The 26,341-nt window shown below is 39.9% G+C and overlaps 1 protein-coding gene across 5 annotated transcripts in view; it reads left to right on the forward strand.

Moving 5' to 3' along the window:
• The window catches only part of grik5 (glutamate receptor, ionotropic, kainate 5), a 142,268-nt gene that overhangs the window by 75,857 nt on the left and 40,070 nt on the right, over positions 1 to 26,341 (forward strand). For all 5 annotated transcript variants that reach the window (XM_077574849.1, XM_077574852.1, XM_077574847.1 and 2 more), the window contains exons 3-7: positions 7,475 to 7,639; positions 10,662 to 10,826; positions 18,272 to 18,369; positions 19,861 to 20,026; positions 25,794 to 25,972. In XM_077574849.1, the coding sequence (XP_077430975.1) occupies positions 7,525 to 7,639; positions 10,662 to 10,826; positions 18,272 to 18,369; positions 19,861 to 20,026; positions 25,794 to 25,972 (723 nt within the window). In that variant the 5' untranslated portion in view covers positions 7,475 to 7,524. The remainder of the gene's footprint in view (positions 1 to 7,474; positions 7,640 to 10,661; positions 10,827 to 18,271; positions 18,370 to 19,860; positions 20,027 to 25,793; positions 25,973 to 26,341) is intronic.

Here is a 26,341-nt window from a genome sequence, read left to right on the forward strand (position 1 = left end):
CTTGTCCTCCTTTCCCTCTCATCCTCCTTTTCCTTCGCCTACCACACTCCCACCTCTTCTCCTTCGTCTTTCTCTGTCTAGATAATTAGGATCTCTGATTTTATGCTCTTTTTCATAACAGACACTGCAGACGCAATATGCAGGCAGCCAAGTCCACGCACGCATGCCCGCACACACACACACACACACACACACACACACACACACACGCACACACACACACACACACACACACACACACACAGCAAGATGAATGCCCCCCTGATTTCTCTTTTATTCTCTGCTGCATTCGCAGGCAGGCAGGAAGTGTGAATATTTCTCTGCTTTCGCCTTTTGTGTGTTTGTCGGCGGTGTGCAGGGTGACTCGCGCCATGAAAGGCCTGCGCGCGTGCTCCTCTGTAGAACAAGGGGAACGCAGGGCGGTGGATGGGTGGGGGGGGGGGGGTGGTGGGTTGGAGGGTTGGGGGGGTGTTACGCTGTGGGGGCTTGCAACTCCCCGCTGACTGACAGCTGACACACACATAAACACACACACACATGAGATTACACTCAGCCCACAGTGTGACATGTTAGCACTTGGCTTGTTACCGTGGCTGGGTTCGACCAATCTGTGGTGGCGATGGGTTCACTGTAGAACATCAATTTAATTAGTCCCACTAAAAACAATTAACATTTTTTTGGCTGTCATAAAGAAAAACACATCAAATCTGATATAACAATATTCACATGTACATTATTTATCCTCTGCGAAGAATGACTATTACTAGAGCGTACTAAGTAGTGAACGTATCCTTTTTTTTCATATATCTGTATTATACTGCCTCCAGTGTGTGCCTTTAAGGGGTGTGGCCTACTAAGTGACATCAGGCCTAGCTCTTAGTGAGTGTTTTTATTATTTCTGACTGTTCGGTTCATTAAAGAGCTGAATGTGCTTCGGTGACTGTGGCTCTCCTTGCCCATACGAGAGGGCATCACAGTGCCTTGATGAATTTTTCTCCACTTTGCTTGAATGGCGGCCTACAGAAAGATTGCTCGTTTGAATTTTTTTTTACATTTCATCTGGAAAGAAGGAGCTTCCCAAATAATCCATTCATCCATCAATCAGTTTCCTTCATCCACTCATAAGATAGTCGTAGGGTAAGCAAACGTTCACCCTCTTGACCATTCTTTGTTCTATTCTTCCATCATTCTTGTCTACTCCATCCTTCTATCCATCTATCTATTCCTCCTTCGTTGGCAACCTTCCCATCCACCCATTTGTCAATTCTTTCTTCTATCCTTCTATTCGTCCATCCATCAGCAAATAATCTTCTAATTGTCCATCCATCCATCCATCCATCCACAAAGCGTACAATAAGAGAGTATTTGTCAGTGTCCCAGTCTGCCACAATATAATTTCCTCTTTGGCTCAGAGGCTTGACACGAGATGTAATATACGAGATATAGACTCATTACTAATCTACTTTTATCTGCACCGACTCACCAAAATCACCTCAAGTCTAATTTGGATGTCTGGAATACATGAGAGTAAGAACAAGATAAAAGAAGTGGCAACGATGACGTGGGTGTGTGGCGATGCGCAGATACACGCATGCACTACCTTCATTTTTGCATCAATTACAGCTGATTATGCGAGTCTGGCTGTATGGTGACCTCGTGGTCAGCACGTCTTCCTCTGAGGTTGTGGGTTCAAATCCCAACTCAGACCTTCCAGACAAACAGTTGCGATTGATTCAATGACCTTGTTGTATGGTTTTAGATGCTCGGGGTTGGATGTACAAGGACCACTGGGGCCAAACATCATAACTAGTGTTGTTCCGATACCTTTTTTTGGCTCCCGATACCGATTCCAGTTTTGCAGTTTTGCCGATGCCGGTACCGTACTGATACCTAGTTTGTTTGTTTTTTTAACATGAAAAAGTTGCCCTTGGTTTAGAGCAATCAAGGGCCAATAGGATATCTTAACGTTTTTAACTCATTTGCTTTTAAATGTTTTAAGTGTATCAAAGACGTATTTATATGTTTTTTTATTGTTGTGTGTGTAGTATTTTATGCCAGAGCATACAGAAGCCTTTGATGCAGCCTCTCAACTGCAGAGAATGGTTGAAGAAATGGTAGTTATTACACAAACGGCCAGCAGGTGGCAGCAGAGCAAAATAGTTCAACGAGGGCCATGTTGAAAATAGCTAATTTACCCACAGTTCTAAAGAGATTTGTAAATAATGATGAAACTTTTTGCAAAACAGAAACAGATAGAAATATCCTTTTTTCTTGATGAAAGAAGAGACTCTAATCTTTCTCTAGGTAGGTTTTTATAGCAATAGAACAAAATATTCTGCGGGCCTTACAAAATCAGTCAAAATCCAGTGAAGGGGATGATCGCGTCAGGGAAAATGGCTGGGAGTGAATGAAGTTAAGATGGAAGCCAAGGGTAGCAAATACAATGAAATCAGCAGGGGCCCTAAAATCAAACCTTGTGGAACACCATAGTGAGACTAGTAAATGGATGGATATCAATAATATCAGCGTCAGAAACAAAATTCCACCCGTGCGAACATATGCTTTGCTATTGGCTTGTGAGGCTCGTGAGATGGAAGCGATGCGGACGCGTTGCAGATCTTTGCCGATGAATAGCAGAGGAGGAGCTTTGGATGAATCGATACGGCAACTTGTAACTGTAGGTTGAGGAGGAGCTGCCGCTTGCCGGGAGCTTAAATTACGACAATGCATCCTGCCGTCTCGCTTGATCACATCTCTGGGCGGCGTAAGTGGAAATTATGTAAACACGGCGGCAGCCACAGTGTCTGTAAACGTGTTTTTTTTTTCCTCCTGCGTCTCCTGCAACTCAATCCTGGCTCTCATTCCACCCAAACACTTTCCAATCTCCTCACCCCGCGCATTCAATTTTGCTTCTTCTATTCCCTCGCCGTCCTCAGTCAATTCCCCGGGCTTTGCTTTCCTCACTCATCCTCCTTCACCCCCCCCCCTCTCTCCCTAACCTCCTCCTGGGAGTACAGATGCTGTTATTTTCCCCATCTAATGCCGTCAATAGCTCTCAATAACAATGAAACAGCGCCCCGCTTCCATCCCCGTTTATTGATGAAGGCGTAGAGACCTCACTCGGCGACCTCTTATTCGGCATCTGCCACTCGCCAATCACGAGGCTCAAACGCGAGTCCTCCTTCATGATAGGTTCCCCCTCGTCGTTTTGATTGAGCGCACCTAAGGGTCTGTCGCTTGGACCCCCACCGGCCCCCCGATCGATACGCCATCACGCTGTCACGCAGCGAGTGCATGTAATGAACTTGGTGTGTTTCGCAACATTTCTCAAGTAAAGGTACAAATTTGACATTTCAACTCAACAACTCAACTCAAATCTCTATTTTCTTTAGATAGCGCATTTGACACAGGCGAAGCTGGACCAAAGTGCGGTAAACAAAACATAACAATAATGAAAATGATCATTAGAGAATGCAATTTCTGGTGAAATTGTGTGTGAAGGCTGAATGTTATTAAAGGGGAATTCAACCCAAATGTTTTTTTTGTTTTGTTTTTACAATAATATGTTCTCTGCAGCTCCACTAGTTTAAATACGGTGTTCTGGTTAATATTGCGTTAGTGGAATTATGAGTTAAGCAGCAAAATCCAGCCGTTTTTTTTTATCTATCTCAGGGGGGCGGCCATTTTGCCACTTGCTGTCGACTGAAGATGTCATCACAGTTGCTCAGGGTTCAGGCAATGACCAATCACAGCTCACCTGTTTTCTGAAGATGAGCTATAATTGGTTGTTACCTGAAACCTGAGCAACTGTGATGACATCTTCAGTCGACAGCAAGTGGCAAAATGGCCGCCCCCTGAGATAGATAAAAACGGCTGGATTTTCCTTCCTAACTCGTAGTCCACAAATGTAATATTAATTAGAATGTCATGTTTAAGCTAGTGAGGTCACATATAACATATTATTGTCAAGAAATGTTTAAGATTAACTTCCAATTTAAATATTGTGGAATGATATTCAATGACCTGTAATTTGCTCAACGTGTTGAAGTTGGAATGATTTGAATCGGACAAAAAATGTTGAAGCTGGAGGTGAAGATGTAGAAAATATAGAATTTTTGGTAGTAATAGTAGTAGTACTTAATGTTTTGTCCAATATGGCCGCCGGGTGTTGGGCACAGGCAAGACTTTGGGGTGTAGCTAATCTTATGTAAACAAAAAAATGCAATTATTATTCAATTAATTGTTCGGCTTACGGTACACCTTATGATCCTTCACACACACACACACGCACTCGCACCGTGTGAGGCCAAACTAATCATTAGTTGTGCAACTCATGTTGTTCCCCCCCCCCACAAATGTGACAATGTTATTCCACTTAACTTCACATTCATTATGTGTGTATGCTTACACACGCTGCATCGACTCAAAACAATGATTCCCACAGAGTGGCCATTTTTTTCGACGACGTGTGGCGCGTGTGCAGATGGCGGGCGCGCTCGGGCCTGTCCTCCGTTCACTTTGAGCAGGGCAAAGCGTAATGAGGCCACCGCCGCCATCTGCACAGTATGGTGCGCAGCTATTAGTATTAACGCCGGGTTTGCTTACATAGGCTTTATTTATTTCTTTTTTTTGACATCCGGGAGAGGATAGCGTTGGAATACGGGACAAAAAAGGGAGTCGGCATTTGCATATTGCATGGAGAAAAGGCAATGTGAAACACAAGAATCTGAATTTCCCTTTTGAGTGACTGAATTCGCAAGGGCTTTTACAAAAAAATTATATATATATATATATATATATGTATATATATATATATATATATATATATATATATATATATATATATATATATATATATATAGGGAAAATTACTTATTTCTTTTTTTTTTTGAATTTTCTTTCTATAACCAATACTTAATAAAATATTTTTTTTAATTAAAAGTACTGTAAACAATAATAAAAAGAAAACAAACTGTGAAATCAAATGATGAAATATAAAATGCAAACCAAGTTTAATAATTGAAAACATAAAAAAATTAACACAAAATAAAATGCAAAAAATATTAAATAAGAAGAAATAAATCTAAAGAATTAAACAAAATGAATAAATAAATGTTTAAAACCTAATCAATATTTAAGGTAAAATATAGCATTCAATGAAAAAAAAAACATAAATAAAAAATTAAAACAAATTTAGTTATAAGAACATTTGAAAAGTAATAAAAAGTAATTTAAAAGTAACATTTAAAAAAATATATAAAATGTAAACAACTTAAAAATAAAAACTAATCTACAAAATTCACTTAAAAAACAGTATTTAAAATTAATTGAGAAATGTAAAATAGGAATAAAATGAAATGAAAACATAAACAGCCTTTAACATACATAAGATGGAACAAATATGTAAAACCAACAAAATAGTTTATTATTTAATATACAGTAGTCAATTGCAGAGTACAAACCCCTCCACCCTACCAAAATATAAATAAATAAATAAATAAATAATTAATACATAAAATAACAAACAGCAATGTCCCAGGGTCAGTGTTTGACAAAGATGGGGGCTGAGGAGGCGGTATTCACATGAAGGGTTAGTATAACAACATTTTTCCTTGTGAATTTTTTTGTATTTTTTGCCCCTTGTTAATATTCTGATGCAGTGTTCAATTGTTTGACTTTACGGGGGTGGGAATGATTTTAATCTGTATAGCACTTAGTTACACCCTTTGTATGAAAAGTGCTGCAATGTGTAAACACATTTTTATTTTATTTTTTAAAGGGACACACCCAAAGTCCAGGCAGTTGGGGCGCTTTCATTCTTTCATTCAACTTCCAGCCCAAATGCATTTGTGAGGGTCCACTTGTGGGTTCAAATGGTGGTGGTGATGCAACTCTTTCAACTGGTCCGTCTGCACTTCCACCTCCACCTGCATCCCGCCATCCTTTCTCTCCATGTCGTCAGTCGAGGCCAGACAGACCAGCCCGGTTTGAAGGCAGCCCGCTTAGCAGCCCTTGTGTTGTGATTGTGTTACGGACCAACTTAGCGAGTTCCTGCTGAAAAACGCGTGTTGGGACGTCGAGTGGAAGAGTGAGGAATCTGTCTTGGAGAGTCTCTGGCGTGCGTGCGTGCGCGCTTGTTGGCGCTGTTGTCTTTGAACTGCCTCCGGAGATCTCTTCAAGGCTGAGGCCTGTCACTTCCAAAAGACCGACTCGCCGCAGGGGGCTCGGCCAGGGAAGGCGCGTAGCTTATTTCAGTGCAAGACCCGCAAGCCCGCCTCGCCGCCATCGCAGTAAATCTCGCCTTCAGAGCGCCACAATGAAAGTCAAGTATAGTGAAAGCGAGGCGCACGATTGAAATCAGCCATGGGGAACCTTTTTCTTCCCGGGGGCCATTTGTGTTACCCCAGTGGGCCAAACTACCACGGCAGTAATCTCCCTCCATCTCAGGGGTTACGTTTCCAGATGACGCCCACAATAAGTGAAATCAACGATGTAGAAGTTCCCGATTCAAATACTCCCTAAGCATGTTTTTATGCCACTTACATTTTTTAAGGTCTTTAAGCACACATTTAAATGATACAAACACATGTAATATATTGACAGAGCAAGAGCAATGGGTAAGAACAAAATATTGTACAAAGAGCATACAGATGTTTACAATAAACAAATCCAGTTTTTTTTCCCAAAGTAAAAAATGATCTCATTTTCACTGCTGCCACAGTTACATTGATAATGCAACCAAGTTGTTTTACTGATTACTACCGTAGCTTTAAAAAGTAATTGACCTATTTTGATGATGACTTGATTTTAAAAGTCACTAGGTTAGATTGTAAGTTACTTAAATAGTTACATTCAGCAGATACTGACAATCCTCCCTAACATCCAAATGACAACCCGGTTTTGCCACTTAATCAGAAGTGCATTTTTAACAGTGACATTTACGAATAAAGATTGTTTTTATTGAAAATAAAAAAAGACAACCAGAAATAATGAGTCTTAAACATAAATGGACTTCTTGCCTGTAAATATTTTTTTACTTGCCATATTTAACTATTAATGTTGTAAAAGCAAAACTACATTTATCATGCACATTGTTTATAAATATAATTTGGGGACCTCCTGTAGTCACACAATTTGGTGGGAGTTTCCCTTCAAGCTTGAATGCATACTGCCATCCGTTTTTTGTAGTGTTATTGAATTGCCATTATTATTGTTTTTTGTAGTGTTATTGAAAGTAGTGTGTTGCTATTGATGTTGGATGTTAGTATGTGTGTGTGTGTATGTGTGTTAAGAAAGTGTTGGCAAATGACCTCATATGACTTTCAGACCCAAATATGATGACATCTTTTATATATATTACAAGACGATGAAGTAGTTCTCCTAATTTAATCCTAATGTCCCGAGTTTGCTTCATAGGAACAGAATGAAGGAGCTCTCAGTCCATTAAGGTGCAATGTGCCCTCCGTTCCTGCAGGTGGTGGTACAGGCAGCCAGCAGACCATTCTCCATGAGGAGCAGTAGAAGATGCCGGCTCTGCCAGCACTGCTGCTGTCAATACACTTCCTGTCCTTCCTGCTGCTAGCCAACATGCCGCCGCGCTCGCTCTGTCAGACCCCCGTACTCTCCGCCGTTCGCATGGGTGAGTTTCCTCGCAATAATCCTTCAATTGATGTGTTTGTGATGACATAACCTGTCAGGGAAGTCGGGGTGCATCAACTTTTCCAAGAAATTCTGAACTTTCACATATTCTGGAATAATTTGTGATTTAGCCATCTTGTACTGAGCAGCCATGACACAGATATGTCTACCACTATTTACGTTATTTGTTGCAGTCCATTTTATAGCCAGAATCAGAGAGTCACAAAAAATACCTTTAATTTTGTCTTACAATGTGTTTTTTTTCTTCTTCTAAAAACAATTTCTGTCAAATTCTGAATTAACAATAACTGACAACCAAACTTTTCAACATTAAAGGTTACTAGGACTTGAACCGATTAGTTGACTCGTCAAGGTGTCGACTTCCCTGCGTCGATTTTTCAAGTTGGAAGTTGTCTAACCACGCGTTTTTGGCATCGAGTCTCCCAATTGACCGATTTGCAGACGACTAACTACTTTGTTAAAAAGGTTCATCTTGTCTTCAAATCTATACAGTCTTTTGTTTTTCGTTTTTGAAGGCAAAAGGTTTTGTTAACTTTGACTGGTTTCGGCGTCGACTGCCGCCTTCCTCCGAAATCAGTTTGACAGCTTCTGAGGAAGGCGGCAGTTGACGCCGAAACCAGTCAAGGTAAACAAAACCGTTTTTCTTAAAAACAAAAGACGACTAACTACTTGGCTGGCCGTTGGCTTTGTCGCCGCACTATAACACTCTTGAGCAGTGAAATGTGGCCACACCACTTCTGGTCTGAGATTCAAAAAAAAATAAAAATAAATGGTGTCGAATGAGAATAGCTGTTAGCCTTGCTAACTTGGACTACTGTGATCAGCACTAGTTTAAACGGGGAACTCAAAAGTCACATTTTCTTTGCAATAATATGATCTAGTCTAAACACAGTGTTCTGATTAATATTGATTTCATTGATTAATCGGCTTTGACTTTCATCACATGGTCGACTACAAAACATTGTGAGTCTTTCAACCCCTTACCTGCACACGTATCTTTTTTATCTTTGTTTAAAATCATTAAAGTTCTCATTTTGATTAAGGGTGGAATTCAGCACGTTGAAAATTGGGCCTCGGCAGAGCAGTTAGAGTAAAATATGCTGCTGCTCCAGCACTGAAAAGAAGCATGTAATTATTTCACCTTTGACTCAATCTACAATACATCATTTTGTGTCATTATTTCAAATCAGCGAGCTTCCTGCAAAGAAAACAATTGCTCGACTTACCTCGCTTTAAAAATGATCCATAAATGTTCTGAGAGAAAATTGCTGTTCAGGCGTTGTAAAGAGACATGTCAGGATTTCACTGTGGAGCAAATCGACATCGTCTTGTGTTGTTATGTAAAATCAGTTAGCTTCATGCTTTGATAAAAGACACCAATATAATCCGCAGCGTTGAAAACCGGGTCCTGCTGAGTGCCGAGAAGGAAATTTGTGACTGCTCGAGTGCCGTAAAAACTTGTGCAGTTATTTCACTTTTGACTTAATCTCTTATAAATCATCTCTTCTTTTTTTTTTTAAAAAAAGCAATAAGGTTTGTGTTTTCATACCAATAAAGATGTTGGAAAAGTTGAAAATTGGGCCGTGCCAAAACACTGAGAATGAAATTTGTGGCTTCTCCAGCGCCGTAAAAGGGCGTGTAATGATTTCACTTTTCACTTGCTCTTCAATACATCATCTTGTGTCTTCATTTAAAATGACTTCACTTTGACTTTTGATAACAATAAAGGCATTTGGAAAGTTGAAAATTGGGCCCTGGCAGAGCACTGAGAATGAAATTTGTGGCTGCTTGAGCGCCGTAAAATAAAAACAATTGAACAGTTTGACTAGCCAATTGGTCCACTCGGCATCTTGAGGTGTTCTCACTAACTAAGCTACAGCGTAGTGGGGTCTTAAATTAGGTTTCACGAGGACCCTCCAACAAGAGTAATAGCCACTTTTGCGATTATAGACTTGTTGCTGAGAGATAATGTGACAGGTTCTATAACGGAATCAACACGAGTAACGTACCTTGCTCTTGTGTAATCACCCTGGCAAAATGTCAGCGCAAACATGAGCAGAGAGGAGAGTTACTTCAGGTCCTTGGTGCTATTTCAGGCCATCAGTATCATTCCTCAATCTGGTTGGGGGGAACAAATCAGTGCCTGAAGCAACTCCATACAAAAATAGGCAACCAAAAACAACAACACAAAAACAAAGTTCAAGCAGGAGGCGATACTCTCGACGTATGGAGGACCAAAACTGCCCAAATTAAAAATAAATAAGTGAATGTATAAATAAAGAAAGAAAGAAATGAATGAATAAATAAAGAAAGAAAAACGGATATAAAAAAATATAATTCCAAATTACATGGAAATAAAAAGAACAAAATATATATTTAGATTATCCATAAATAAATACATCAAAGTAAAAATAAATACAAAAATAAAATAAGAGTTTCAAAATATAAAAATAAATATTAAAAAAAAAATGTCGACACAAATACAAAAATAAATATATAAATAGAATTAAATATCAATCAATAAATAAAAATGCTCTGCTCTCACATTTTTATTTATTTCATGCTGGAGATGCTCTGTCAGGTCGAAAGGATATTCAAATGAAGGGGCGGTATTTTGTCATTTTTATATGTCACATTTTATATGTCATATTTATTTTTATTATTATTTTTGAATCTCCTTTTTTATGTATGTATTTATTTTTACTTTTATTTATTTATTTATTCATGGATGGTTATATATTGTTTTTATTTCCATTTATATATATTTTTTGTATTTAATTTTCGAATTATATTTTTTATATGTGTTTTTCTATTCACATTTAGTCATTTATTTTGGGCAGTTTTAGACCTCCATATAGACCGACAGTACTGAGAACTTAAAAACGAGCATGAAACAAAAAAAACAGATAAAAACAAAAAATTACTTAATTTTATTATTATTTTGTACACATTGTACATCTTTTTACGAAGCTGTCCTTCACCCTCTCTCTCTGTGTCTTTAGCGGCCATTTTGGATGACCAGTCTGTGTGTGGGCGCGGCGAGCGTCTGGCGCTGTCGCTGGCCAGGGAAAACATCAACAGCCTGATGGAGGACCCGGCCCGAGCTCGAGTGGAGGTGGACATCTACGAGCTACAAAAAGACTCCCAGTATGACACCACTGACACTAGTGAGTGAAGCTCTCATCTCATTCACTTAAAGAAATAATACAAAATAAATAAATACACAAAACGGGATGGTAGCAGCCTTAAAAGGATTATTTTCGGCTTGAGTGCCGTAAAGATACATGTTCTAGTGTGACGTTTGACCACATCAAGATCATCTTGTGCCATTATTTAGGATCAGTTGAACTTAAATTACATTTGTAAAGTTCAGAAAATGGATGGATGAAAATTGAGCCCGGGCGGAGCGCCTGGAATAAAATTTGTGGCTGCTCGAGCGCCGTAAAGAGACATGTTAGGATTTGACATTTGAGTTAATTTACATCATCTTGTGCCATTATTTAAAATCTGTAACTTTTTTGCTTTGATAAAGCAGAATTCGGAAAGTTCACAGCAAAAAGTTAAATTTTGGGGAGTTGAAGTAAAATTTTGAAACATTTAATTTAAGTTTGAGTTAATTTTGAGTTAATTGGTGTTATTTTACAAAGTTGATCACCTAGTGTCTTATTAACTCTGAAGAGATTTAACTAGTATCTACAAAGAGTAATCACCACACACTAGTGGAAAATCAACACTGACCGGTGTTGACTAATATTAAATTTAAACTACAATCAGAGTTGTTTTAATCCTATCTCAGTGTAAACACTTTAAAAAGTGTTCTTATAACTATATTTAGTGTGGCCTAATATAGACACTTTTAAGGTGTCAAATTTAACTCTCTAGGTGTTGAATTAACACTGCCAATTTTGCAGTGTTGGGGCCCTGGCAGATACTGAGAATAAAATTTGTGGTTGCTCGAGTGCTGTTAAAGAGCATGTTTGACTTGATATCACCTTGTGTCTTTCTTTGAAATCAGTCAAATTTGTGCTTTGCTGCAGGACATTATTCAATAATATTCGCGTTTACCTTGAGCTAAAACGGTAATCCATAAAGACTTCGGGAAAAATTGAGAACAGAATTTTGTCTGTTGCTCGAGCGGGCGCGGCACGACGCGATGTCATCATTTCACCTTCAACCACATTTACATTCATTTGTGCCATTATTTAAAATCAGTAACGTTCTTGCTTTGGTTAAGAATAAGAACAAAATTTAAAAACGATTCAATGAAATTTGTGGCTGCTCGAGCGCCATAAAGGAGCATGTCATGATTTGATCTGTCAAGCCGGCGAGCTCAGCCATTCATGTCGCATATCATCGGAAATCACTTCGATGATCACTCAATGAATTGTGACCTGAACTGAAGCTGATAAGGCAGCGTTGGGAAGTGGTCAAAAACATCGTCCTTATTAGTACCGGCTTGTTTACTACAGCCTCTCTTCCCTTCATTTCGTTAAGAAAAAAAAAGGGGGGGGGGGCGGGTGCAAATGACACTCTGAGCTTTGAAAGCGCACCATTATTTTCTTTTATGAGCTTATGCTGATGAGTTTACATGTGCAGCGGAGACCGCCAATGAGCCGCCGAGCCGGTCTCATTAAAAGCAGCGGACCAGCGGCCTGCAGGAACAGCTGCTTCGGACCACCGCTGTGCCCGATGCGGCTCCATAAAATGCTTTTTTGATATAGCGGATGAAAAGTACAGGCCCGAGACTCCCTCGCTCCCATTGTGATGCTGTCGCTCTCTGACCCTGCCACCAGCCAGCGGCAAAATGTCGACTTGTGCATGAGAAGGCTTGCGTACATATGCGCACGCGGACGTGTGTTTGTTTGTGTGCGTTTGTTTGTGTGCGTTTGTGTGTCCTTGACCGACGGGCAGGAGACTCTGACAAGCTTGTTTGCCCAAAGACAATTTTTTGGTGGGGTCTTTGGATCACAGAGCTTGTCGTCTTACAGCTACGGCTGTCTGAAGCGCGCGCGCACACACACACACACACACACACACACACGCACACACACACACACACACACACACACACACACACACACACTTGTACTTATATAATTGTGAGGACATCCATAGACATTATGCATTTCCTAGCCCCCTTCAGCTAACCCCAACCATCAAAAATGATTGCTTACCCACATTCCTTACCCTAACCTCAACCATAACCCAATTCAAACCTAAACACTAAAACCAAGTCTTGACCTACAAAAAGAGGTCTTGAGTTGCGAGGACCGGCCAAAATGTCCTTACTTCACAAAAATATCCTCAATCTGTTGGTTAACTCATTCACTGCCATAAATTCATTTAAAAAAAAAGATTATTAAAAAAATATATTTTTATTTTATATATATATATATTATATATAATTTATATAATTTTTTTAAGATTGTAATTACATAACTTCACAAGTTAACTCACAATTAATTACAAATTCTATATGTTCTAAATGTACAATAAAACAAATTATAGGTTTTCATACTCTTGTTAACGAAAGTAAAAAAAAAAAGTTAAACATTTTTTTAAATAAATTTTCTAATTGACTAATTGACGTCCATAGCCTTCAACGGCAATAAATGAATTAAAAGAAAGAAAGAAAGAAATTATAAAAAATTCGGGGCATCGCATGACTTCACTAGTTCACTCACGATTAATTACAAATTTTATGTACAAAACTAAATGTACAATAAAAAAAATCTAAATTTTCAACAAAAGTGGGAAAAAAAATTAAACTCATAGAAATAGTTCAAATGAATTTTTGACGTTTATAGCCGTCAATGGCAGTGAATGAGTTAAAGACGTATTTTGGTCCTCACAATGTAGTATGTACAAGTACACGCGCGCACACAAATAGGCCACAACCAACAAATCCTCTTCCTAACTGTGCCGTTGCTGGTCAAATTGACGTCATTGTTTGAGATTGCTTTGCTACTCCAGAGTCTGGACGCATTGAAGTTATTGCTGTCAAAAGAAAGTCAATCAATCACCATTTTGCACCGTGCTATCAAAGTTGTTTTTACAGGACGGCCATTCCGAGAGAGAGTAGCAAGTCGTTTCCTTTTTTTTACAGACAATCTGTCTTATCACCAACTGATGAACGCCAAGGTTTTTAAAAGATACTCTTGTAACCCTTCGCAGCTTCTTGCAAGATAACAATTTTTAAGTGGTCGTCCGAGAGCTCTTTTGTGCGTGACGTGGTTCAAATCGGGCAACGCTTCTGGAGAAGAGCAAACTTAAAGCTGGTGTGTGTTTTTTTGAGGTCAGCGCACATTTAACCTCCACCTCCAAACTCATCCCATTGATTGCACTCTTGGCTGGCTGACTCCAGAGTGCGATAAGCTCTTGAAGAAGTCATTAGCTGTGGCTTCACATTCTTTTCTTTTTTTTTCCCCGACCCTACAATGTGAATCTTTACATGCTAGTTCAACGTGGAAACAAATCAACAGTGTTATTGTGCTATTAGTTTAACTGTTTGTTTATTTTTCAGACTTAGATGATCACATTATGACATGGAATGAAGTAAAAGTCAAATCAACTTTCATTTCACAAGGCTGGGGCCCATATGCGATATCACAGTGTCACGCTATTAAAATGTCGGCTCTAAAATGACCGTTAATTAAATAGTTGGGTAAATAAAAACATATATTCTATTCAACACAATCTATTTGATTTTTAAAATAAATATTTAAAAATATGCTGTTCCTTCGCCATAACCAGGTTCACTTTTGGCGGCTTTGCTATTTTGCGGATTTTTTTTTGTGCATTTTTTTTTTTTATTGTAATGTACCTATTTTATACCATTTATGAAGGTTTGAATAATAATAAATAAATCATAAATCGAACTACTTTGCTGAATTCATTTATTAGGGGTATTTTTTTGGAATCGAACCCCAGCAGTAAACGAAGGGAGCACTGTATATATTTGGTATAGAAGAAAGTTTAAATATATAAATTTATATTTATATTTTTTCCTGTTGTAATTCTTCTTAGCAAGTCACAGTGTCACGTCACTGGTGAACTATTTTTAGAACCGACCTGTTTTTGTTTTGTTTTTTTCAGCACAATGCACATTAATCAGCAGAGCAAAACGGTGGCCATGTTTGCAAGGTGTCTTTCGTCTTGCTCCCTCCCTCCTCCTCTTCTCTGTGTAACTGCTCACCCCTCTCGTCTGTGCTCGCCGACAAGGAGAAAATACAAGTTCATTGGAGACAATTAAATTCAAAGAGGTTTATTCAAATATATGATTCAATATTGCGCCCTGATTAGAAGTCTCCCAACATTTACCAGCGGCAGCCAGTATTAGCGGTTCATGAAATGTTGACTTTTCAAAGCCATGGTAAACCGTCAAACCGGTAATTGGCCAATGCCTATGACCAAAATTAACTCAATTGCTCCCAAAAATGTATAAATGCGTTCTATTTTAAATATTACCATGCTCCCAAAGATGTATTTTTTTTATGTTAGCGCATACAGAGGGCTTTGATGCAGCCTCTGAACTGAAGGGCATGCATGAAGCAATGGTAGTTATTACAAAAACGGTCAGCAGGTGGCAGCAGAGTATACAAGATCAACCAGGGCCATGTTGCAAAAAGCTGTTTCCCCGCACGTTTTAATCAGATTTGTGAATAATGATGAAACTTAGCTATATTCTAATGTTAATTGCTGCGAACTGGAAACAGATAGAAATATACTTTTTTTTCCTGATGAAAGAAGAGACTCTAATCTTCCTTTTCATGTTTTTATAGCAATAGAACACAATATTCTGTGGGCCTTGCAAAATCAGTCAAAATCCAGTAAAACAGCCGGGAGCGAAGGGGGTTGCTTCAGTGAAAATGGCTGCGAGTGAATGAGTTAAAATACAATAGTGTGTAGTATGCCAAAGTGATAAAAAATAAAAATAAAAATAAAATAACTATTGCAGCAAGTCACTGTAAACGTATGCACAGATTGAACATTTAACAATGTCTAAATAGTAAAATTGTACTAAAAAGTTCAATGTAGTTCTAGTAGTAGGGTATTTCAAATCCATTGACATTTTGTTTGATTTTGTAGAAAAAGCCACAGAATTCTCAGCGAGCCACGTCCATTCATGTGGAGAAACAATCCTGTTTGTAAGCTTGACTTCAACTTTCCCCCTCGCTCTTTTGACTCCCCTTACAGTGTTCTTTGTCTCGTCTCACGAGATGAGAGCGCTTGTTGACCCACAGGTTTGTCTCAGTGATCAAATTCAAGTGTGTGCACTATTCGTGTCTCTGAGAAGCCGGAGAGCTTATTTTTGTTTTTTCCCCCTCCTTCCTGACTCTTATTCTCAAGAAGCCGGACAGGACAATTTGTCGGCCATTGATTTTTAGTTGTTGTTGTTGTTGTTTTGCTCTCGATTCCCTCTGCCCGCCCGAGGTGAGGCGACGCAGGTCAGAAAGTGATCTCCAAATAAGAAGACAAATCTGTTTTGGATGGCAAAGCAGTTTTCAAGTGTAACGCGGATGCTGAATTGCTGCTTGTTGAGGACGGGGGGGCAGCAGCAGATGTTGCTCTTTCTCCGCATGGGGGTGTTCCTTTTAATTGTGTTTGTCAGGCGGACGTGTGAGCGAGAGCGCTACTGCCGTTGATCGATGGGCACGGCACATGCTGCTCAATACGCTTTTTTCACTGCCAATTCTTCCACTTGGCATGCTGGGAAAACGGAGGGAGGCATTCAAGTCTTCATTTAACGCCAGACATGTCAGGTTCTTATCTTGAATGCAAGGGAGTTGATTCGTTTCAATTGCAAAGAGTAAGGGGGCTCTCTTAAGGGTAAGGCTTTTATTAGCAGGGAAATATTTCATTATGCAAATTTATTTCAGAAATTGTGGTGGGTCATCATCAGACTAGTAAATACCTGCTACCAACAGAGAATTTGTTCTTCTAAGAGGACGGGCATTTATCAGGGATGAGGCCTTTATTTGTACAAAATCATTTTCTACTAATAAAAATACGCGTGCATCATCCGCATCCATTTTTTCATCAGTGGCCAGTCGAGTTTATTGACACAAGTATTAGGAGTACCAGGAGTGTGTAAGGGGGGCATTGTTTATCTTGAGGTAGGCATTCATTTTTACAAATGCATTTTTTTTAATAATAAAAATGCGTGTGCCGTAACATCCACTTAATACAAATAAACACCTTCGCAAAATAGATGTGTCTTTTGTTCCATGAGTTCCAAGAGATTTGATTTAGTTAATCGTAGAAAGTTTCAGTCTCTTATTAGTGGTAAGGTGTTTATCAGAAGTGAGACATTTATTTGCATAAATGCATTTTTATAACAAAATGCATGCACTGGGATATCTTCAGACAAATGAATGCCTCGCTCAAGCTAGAGGCCAATGAAGTTTATTTAAAATTTGCCTTTTAGAGGTAAAGTGTTTTTGTACAAAAAACATTTTCCTAATGAAGAAAAAATGCATTTTGGAAAAAGAAAAACAAATAATTATGGCTTGGAATCTATTCGGGTGAAGGCACTTAATCTATTATGCTGTATTCTGCGACGTGACATCTGACACATTATTTTACTTTCAGCAGCATCATTCTGACAGGCGCTGACTTACCACTCTCATAAAGCAAAAATAGGTAAAGGTGTTTATTAAGAGGGAGGTATTCAGTTTGTGTAAATGACTTTATGTGTGACTTTAATAGTGTCACTATTCTGGCAGGTGGTAATATCTTAAGTCTCATGGAGCTAAATAAGGTAAAAGGCATTTATTAAGAGAAAGGCATTTATTTTGTACAAACCCAATGACATAATAGTATTGCAGACATAAAAATATTTTTGGGGACTATTGAATGACTATAAAATATGATATTAACTGAAGTAAAAAGTCTATTGAAACCATTATTTGAGGAAATTTGATGCTTTTTGATCTCCATTCAGCTTTACCATATTAAGAGGTTTCCATCAGATAGTTTGCCCTTCTAAAGGCTAAGCTTGCAAGCTAAATGAGGGCTTATTAGGAGGAAGGCATTTATCCGTAGAAATCCATTTTTATGGTAATATGATACATTGTCTAAATACATTTTATGAAACACCATATTACAAAGGATTAATGTATTGAGCCCACACATTTACTGTATTAAAGGGAGGGCTACTATTTGAGGAGATGAGAAATTAATTGTTTCACTTTGGCTCCATCCTACTGAGAGGTTTTTCTAATGTTGCTTCTCTCATGTATCTGAATGAATGAAAACACTAATAGTTCCATTGTTAATTAGATACCTCTCTGTAAAACAAGCTTTGTGATACCGCTCCTGTGTCGGATCTCATTACTGGTGTGCTCAGTCAGTGTATTTTCTTGTGTTGTTAGTTATAATAGTGCAAATCAATTCAAGTAGCAACAGCAACAGCAGGCAACACTTTGGCTGGCTGCTGTTGTCCTCGGGGGCGATTCTCCTCTCAAAGAAATCAGATTACAGCCAGTCGGATTTCGCTGCTGCAATGGGATCAAGGGGATGAACTCAAAAACCCAAACTCCGCTTGAATGCACCATCTGCGTATGAATCCTATACTGTTTATTTGATTTGGACTTTTATTTTTTTCCCTCAGTGTGCCAGATTCTACCCAAAGGTGTCGTTTCGGTGATCGGCCCTGCGTCCAGCCCCGCCTCCGGCTCCACTGTCAGTCACATATGCGGCGAGAAAGAGGTGAGTGAGTTTGTCACGTCAAGTTTTACACTACTCACGAAAAGTTGGGAAAATTCGCCTTTGGGGTGAAATTTCAGAATGAGCGTAAAATGCATTTTAGCCTTTACAGGTGAACTTCTTTAAACTTTTGAATGAATCCCATTTCAATCAATAAAAATACAATTTTGTTCTGCCTCCCTATTTAGCTTGGGTGTAATTCCACTGCCGACCACTAGATGGCAGAACACTAGTTAGTTTCGCACTGTAAATTTGACAAAACAAGAAGATTGAAAGCAGGAAGTTCAATGTTTCAGCCACTGATCTGTATATATGACTGGATGAAGTCTTTTGAAGCCTTGAGGCCGCCATATTGCTCCTCCCAAGAAACGTTTCTCGGCATATGATCCTATACATTTACAGTATCAAAATTGGAGAACATTTGAGACAGTACTTAGTAGAAACAGCATGATTTATGATGTTTAAAATTTGTTAAACACAAACAAGAGTACTTCAGACATTTTACAACTTGCCTTAAATAAATGATATGCTTAATGATGTTTACAGGAGGAAACTTTAGAAAGAATTATAGCTGTAATTCAACAAAAGATGCCTCTGCCAAAGCTAATATTGGGATCTGAGGAACCGTATATGTCTCATCTGTACGTATACCGTATAGTTTATACAGTAGTCTGCTCGCGAGATGGGATGAGCAAGATGGCCGCCGTGTGACTTCAACGGCTTGCGCGGGCGTGTATGGACTATCGGCTATCCAGTTATATATTCAGGTCAGTGGTTTCAGCTCATCCTGCTTTTTGCTGACGATTATTTAATGCCAAAACACTCTTCAATCCTGCTCTTTACGCCTACAGAAATTGATGACTCGGTTCATTTTACAACATACATCTTTGGGCATGATGTATGTATTTTGTGAGATGTTACATTTGTTCATTTGGAAATATGGGATTTGTTTACTATTTATACACTGTTGGTGTTTCCATTGCTATTGCTCCCTTTCAATATATTATTTGTTTAAATTGAGTGCAGCCTGATATCATTTCATTTACATGATGAAAAATTGACTTCTAATTGTGTTAGCAAAAGGAATATTTCACTTTTGTGAATCTGAACAAAATAATTTTCCCGTTTATTCCGATTGAGGTGTTTGAAACATTATCACTTGGTTTGGACCAACCAGATTAGGTGTCAGTTTGGTCTCATGATGTCATGATCAAGAGGACCGTTTCAATTGAACCACGAACATTGGTCGAAACATGGTTTGAACAATTGTTGTGAGTTTTAACGTTCAGCTACTTAAAAAAAAAAAGTTGTTGCCAAAGGGACCAAAACACTCAATAGTTGGGCAAAAGTTAAGTTCGCCTGTAAAGGTTCGTGTGCATTTCAGGGTCAACCCAAAATTTCAGCTGCGAGTCCAATATCTCTCTTTTCATTGTAAGACTCTTGAATGGGTCTTCATTATTGACATCAATGACTGTAAGCTCCTCCTACTCACAGATCCCGCATGTGAAGATCGGTCCAGAGGAGACGCCCCGCCTGCCGTACCTCCGCTTTGCCTCCGTCACCTTGTACCCCAGCAACGAGGACCTGAGCCTGGCCATCGGGGCCATCCTGCGCTCCTTCAGCTACCCCTCGGCCAGCCTGGTCTGTGCCAAGGCCGAATGTGAGTACACTTTATAGCCAATAGATAACTCCCAATCATGTCAATCTTGTTGTGTTGTGTTATTACTTTAGCTAAAGCTAAATGCTATCTTGGTTGACTGCTCAGCAGTGTTAAACAAATGAATGCACTCCCCATATCCGAACCTATTTTCTCAGTTCAGAAAGCTCGGCTTACGTTGACCAACACCGGCAACCACAGTAATAAGATAGTAGGACTACATTTCCCACGATTCTTTGACACAAAAGCAGGAAGTTGTTTTTTTAGTTCCGGTATGATGATAACGCGCCTGCTAGCGGGTAGATGCGGTTGAGAATGAGACTGTAAATGTCAAAGTAAATAAGAAGGAATTTAACAGTTGAATTCCCAAACTACATTTGGCGTTTTATTTTTGTTGCTTGGTTTAATGTAAATGTATTAAGAATATTTGAGTATTTGTGCTCCATTAGTTCGTCCTGCTTGTAGGTTGTCGGTGCTGAAGTGAGAAGATCGACTACGGTTGGTACGCGTTGGAAACTTTCATGCGCTGCTTATGTAGCGACAAAAGAAAAGAAAAGTGCCACTACAATACACAATGCAAAAACTGGAATTCATAACATCGGGACAAAACAATGGGGTTGGCAACATCTGTTGGACAAAACTTGAGACCGTCCCAAAAAGCTAGACATCTGGTCACAAAGCTAAGCTAACATCTACATATTTACCGCGTTAATGCTAGCTTAATATTGCTAGCACTGCTTTTTTGTTGAAGCTAGCAACATAATTAATTCACTATGTTAAAATGTTACTTAAAACATCAGCTGTCCAGTCAGGTTTATAATGGCGACTGTGTCCTTGGAATGGATTATTTCCTGTAAGGAGAAAAAAAATTACATTGTGTCTTTTAAAAGGCTTGCAGGCAAAACTTTGGCCGCCGTACTGTCGTACAGTTTTGTTGTCAGTGCAGCATGTGATTGATTTTTAAAACTCGCGTGTGTGTGTTTTTGACTGCTTTTCACAGTTTGGACAGCGATCATAAAGTTGTGCTCTCGCTGCAGGCTTTTTTTTTCTTTTATTTATTATACTCGCGCGCACGTCCTCCTGGGAGGCTTGTCAGGCTGCGCTCATCTAATAATAAAAAATATGTTGGAATGCTTTGCAGTTTTTGTGAAGGGAAAAATAACGTGGGTCTCAGAGAGCATCACGGAGTTCATTATATATTCTTTTTTCGAAAGAGCACATTGATTGATTATGCAGTGGTTTATTGGGAGGCGGATGAATTAAAGGATGAAGGGCGCACGCTGTGGTGCGGGTGTTGCGGCCCCCACCGAAGTCTGGTGAGGCCTGTGGAAGGCGCAAACAAAAGCGTCACTCAGAGCCGATCATTGAATGGACGGAGCCACGAGGCCTCCTCGGGGCTTTTTCCGATACCTTATGGACCCGGCGCTTCATTGACTTCCGAAAGAATTTCTCGCTGCTCGCTGAACTGAGGTCTTTCCCTCCTTCAAAGCTGTGGCGACATATCGCCGATGTGTTTTTTTTCTCTTTGTATCCCGATGGCACTTTTTGAACACACTTTGCAATTTCCATCCCTTTTCTCAAATGTGTCTCTTTTTTTTTTCTCCACAAGGTTATCACACTGGAAGACGGTGACCCACTTGGCTGCGCTATCTTATCGCCATGGCGCCAGTTGCCATGGCTGCGGGAAAGGTGCTAACTGCCATTCAGTCAGCTTGTTCCACACTCACGCAAGCGCGGCGTGGGCGTCCGTGAGTCTGACGCTCGCTCGCGCCTTTCATTGTCCTGCTGCGTGCTGCACTATTCGGTTGGTTGTTTGCGCGGTCCGTTGCTCACTTTGCCCCGCGTTGGGACACACGTGCGTTGCGTGCGTGTGCGTGTGCGTGTGTGTGTGATCCAGACAACCAGTTGTCTTAATCCTGTTGTGGTCAGGCTCCAGTTGGCCCTAATGAGGACGAGCATTGTAGAGAATGGAAAATAGACATTGGGTGGGACGGTGAACTAATGGTTGTTACGTTTGCCTTGCAGTCACATGTTCTGGGTTTGAATCCCAGATGTTCGCAAGGGTTTCACGTAGCATGTTAGGTTTTTTGCAGCCTCTAAATTGTCCATAATTTTGAATGTGAATGTGGTTGGGCTGTTTGTCGACACGTGCACTGTGATTGGCTGAGAAGCATTCGGGGGTGTGGTTAGATGGCCGTCATCCATTTTGTTGGTGTGTGTGTTTGTGTTGTTTATGTCCACTGCGGGGTGTCACTTTGAATGAGAGTGTCTTTGGCCGTTTGTTGAGCTGACATTTGAGTCATTTGAGCTAGAGGGGGCGGGGCTCCTTTTTTGGCAGGAGGCTGTTATTTACGCCGACGACGGACATTAATCGTCCTCGCGCCGACAAACGACAGCGAGTGTCTTCAAATTAGATCAAAGCTGACATTGCGATGACGGCTTGTCATTTGAACTTTTCTGTTGATTCGTAGTCGACACGTTTTCTTCCTGGAGCCATCAATAGTACCCGTTTCCTGTATGGTTAGCAGCATATTAATTTTTAAGGGCCAATTTATTGTTCTATGGTTGTATTTCCAACTTTTCTCTGCCTATTTCCTGTTCCACAGTTATCATAACATTTTCCTTTTTTGCCATTTCCTTCCAAATGTTCTTATTTTATGGTTTATCACCTTTTTACCATTTGACATGTCCCCTGGTTAGCATCACATATTCAATTTCATTTTATTTTTGTTCATTTGTCATCAAATCTTCTTGTTTGTTTTTATGTTTTTTTTTTAATTGTTTTAGCTATTTCCTGTTCTACGGTTATCATTTTTTACCATACACCATTTACTGTTTTTTGGTTGTCATGAAATTATCCTTATAATTAGTGTTGTTCCGATACCGTTTTTTGGCCCCCGATACCAATTCCGATACCCAACATGAAAAAGCCGCCCTGTCATTGGATCAGAGCATTCAAGGGCCAATAGGATACCTTGGCTCGGCATGCAGTGAACACATCACATGTCAGCAAGACACGACATGCTGCATCTACAGTCCTATGTTAGCGTTGGAAATAATGGTATCGGCATGTTACTTGTTAGTACTTGCCTATGCCGATACCACTGTTTTAATGCGGTATCTAGACCTCTTGCGATACCGGTGTTGGAACAACACTACTTATAATTCATTTTTCCTTTTCCCCATTTCGTATTCTATGGTTAGAATCATATTTCACCTTTTCCCCACCATTTCCTGTTCTATGGTTACCATCAATTTTTTTTAAAATTTATTTATTTTTATTGCTATTTCCTTTATTATCGTTGTCATCAAATTTTCCATTTTCTTTGCCATTTTTTGCCTTCAAAATTTGCCATTTCTTGCTCTATATTTTTCTGTTCTAAGGTTGTCATCGCAATTGTATTTTTTTGCTATTTCTTGTTCTATGGTCATCATCACATTCTCATTTCCTGTTTCTGTCATATTTTCCTCTGCCAATCTAATCTCCCCCCCCCCCCTTTGCCATCACTGATACCCATTTTTTTTTTTTTGTTCTATGGTTATCATCTCATCATTGGTCTCAGCCACCCCAGTACCCATTACAGTCATTTGAGCCATTGTGCTCCTTTTTAACACGCCTTGCCACAGACAGGAATTAATCCCCGCTCGCTCCGTCAAACGTGAGCGAGAGCCGTCTGGAATTTTCGGGTCATTTCCGACGCATCTTTTCTCTGGCCGTGGCCGGCTAACGACGCGCCATGGTGAGACTAATTCCATTAAGCAGTCGTCACTGGATGGATGAGGTGGAGGACGGCGAGAGGGCGAGGTGTTGAATGCGAAAAAGAACAGGAGGGAGAAGAGAGGCTGAAAGACAGCAGAGAAAAATATGTGACACAAGCAGGGTGAAGGAAGCGAGCGAGCTGTAAAGTGCATTGATTTTTCTCCCCTCCTTGCTCAAACTAATTAAAGTTTTGGCCTGCTTCAGTGATTACCCCTCTGCTTACAGAGGCTTTCTCCCGCTGAAGGGCTCTATCCGCTACCTCCATCCAGATGCATGATGACGCCGCCAACCCCTCCCCTGCCACTTATTTACATAGCTATGGGCTGCTTTGCTATAGCATTACAATTAGGCGACGGCAGAGTCGACTTTCCAGTCAAAGCTCACTCCACGCGCCGTGTCAAGTGAGTCTCCACTGCCACCGGTTATGCTCATTACCCAAACCCAAGAAGTTCGTGTGAAGAGAGGGAATCAGCTCGAGTGCACAAATTTCTGTCTTTCTGCTCCGTTCTCACACTCGCCTTTCATTTTCCAATTCGCCTTTCAAAAATAATAATCACGGTGCTGCTCGGAGGAACCAAAAGCGTAATTGAGCTGTGACACAAACAGTGAATTGCAGTCAGCCTAAAGGCCTCCTCCAAGATTAACTACAGTAAAAAAAAAAAAATCTTACATTGGAAATAATGGAAATGGGAACTGCTGCCATCATATAACCTTTGTTCACTGTACTGACGATATTCAAGTGAACGGCTCATTTACGCCTGCTTCACTCCGACGGACTTGTACGCGGTATATCACAGAAATCTTTTACATGACACAAAGCAGCACGGCGATGTGGAGGTTACAGCCTCCGCCTTGCAGTGAGGAGATCTGGGTTTGAATCTCTGCGGGGACTTCCGTGCACATTATGCATTTCCTAACACAGCGGTGCCTTAAGATGGGGAGATGCGAACCATCGTTCGGACGATATTTTTGCTTTGATTTGCAAGCAAAAATTTGAGATTCAAGTGCTTTATGGTGGTAGTAAGCTCAAATTTAGCAAATAATGAACCATTGGGCAAATAACAGACTTCCTGCTGTTTTCTGCCATTCCCGATTTAAAATGACACCTTGTTTATTTAAAACAACCACACAAATATGCCTTATGCTAGCTTAATGCTAACACACAAATAAAAGTGACAGTTGTCAGCAACAGATATTTGAGCGCAGACGTGTAGCAATACTCACAGACATATATTCTTTATTCTCTGCGAAAAACAAATTATATTATTGCAGAGTACTGACTTACAGTGGTTGGGAAAACTTAGCACAAAATATGTAAAATGCATTAATTTAATAATGTGATTCTTTTTCATCATATTTTTTTATTTGTATTTATGGCTGATTAAATATTAATTAATTCATTAATCATTGGATTAAAAATGTGTTTTTACTTACTCATACATGATGAATACAAATTAATTCATACATTTTATGAGGCTAAATGAATGTAACAAATATTACAGGGCTTTTGATTTTTAATAATAAATGTTGTTTTAAAAATTAACATAAGCGCCCTGTATTTACAAGACACTTGATTATTATTTTTTTTTTTTATAAATGTAAATGTCAAGAGTTCGGTAATATGTGCCGCATTAAATTAGTCTTTTTTCTTCACCTCACCTGCACTGGCATTTGTGCCGTTGCCATGGCGACCCCAGATCCCTACGGTTACACTTGGCAAAAACCTAAAAAACAAAATAAAACAATGAGCACTCGTACCTGAGCTCAAATAAATCCTTCAAGAGGAATAAAATATTGACTATTTTTCTCGGTAGCTCACAAATATGTTTTGGGGTGCTGACACGAGCAAACAATTATTTTTACTGAGCGGAGGTTTGAACACACATAAGCCCCGAGCCGGGCGATATTTCACCATTTGAACGGTCCCTGCGAGGCAGCCAGCAGTCTGCCTGGCGTGCGCTGATAGAGACATTGATATGCAGCCTGACACGCCGTGTCGCTCTGCCTCAGGCCTGCTGAGATTGGAGGAACTGGTGCGGCGCTTCCTCATCTCCCGCGAGACGCTGTCAGTCAGGATGCTGGATGACAACCTGGACCCGACCCCGCTGCTGAAGGAGATCCGCGACGACAAAGTCGCCACCATCATCATCGACGCCAACGCCTCCGTGTCCTACCTCATCCTCAAGAAGGTCAGAGAGGACGCACGCACACACTGCACTGCTTTTAAACATCAAAATAGAAAATCGGGTATAAAAAAGAGGCTAAAAACATATTGTACTCAGGCCAAAGCAAGAAAAGGGTTGCTAAGGTACCAGCTTGTTGCCAAGGAACTGTGTTGATGTTTCTTGAGGTGGGATGCTTTGCCGCCATTTTGTGACATTTTGCTGCCAAAGAACTATATGTTGATGTGAGTTAAGGAGCTTCATGTAGTGCTATGCCGCCGTTTTGTGGCATCTTGATGCCAAGGGACTATGTTTGAGTTGAGGAGCTTCATGTAGTGCTTTGCCGCCATTTTGTGACATTTTGCTGCCAAAAAACTATGTTGAAATAAGCTTTAT

This window comes from Vanacampus margaritifer, chromosome 9 (genome assembly GCF_051991255.1).
Source record: "Vanacampus margaritifer isolate UIUO_Vmar chromosome 9, RoL_Vmar_1.0, whole genome shotgun sequence".
NCBI lineage: Eukaryota > Metazoa > Chordata > Actinopteri > Syngnathiformes > Syngnathidae > Vanacampus > Vanacampus margaritifer.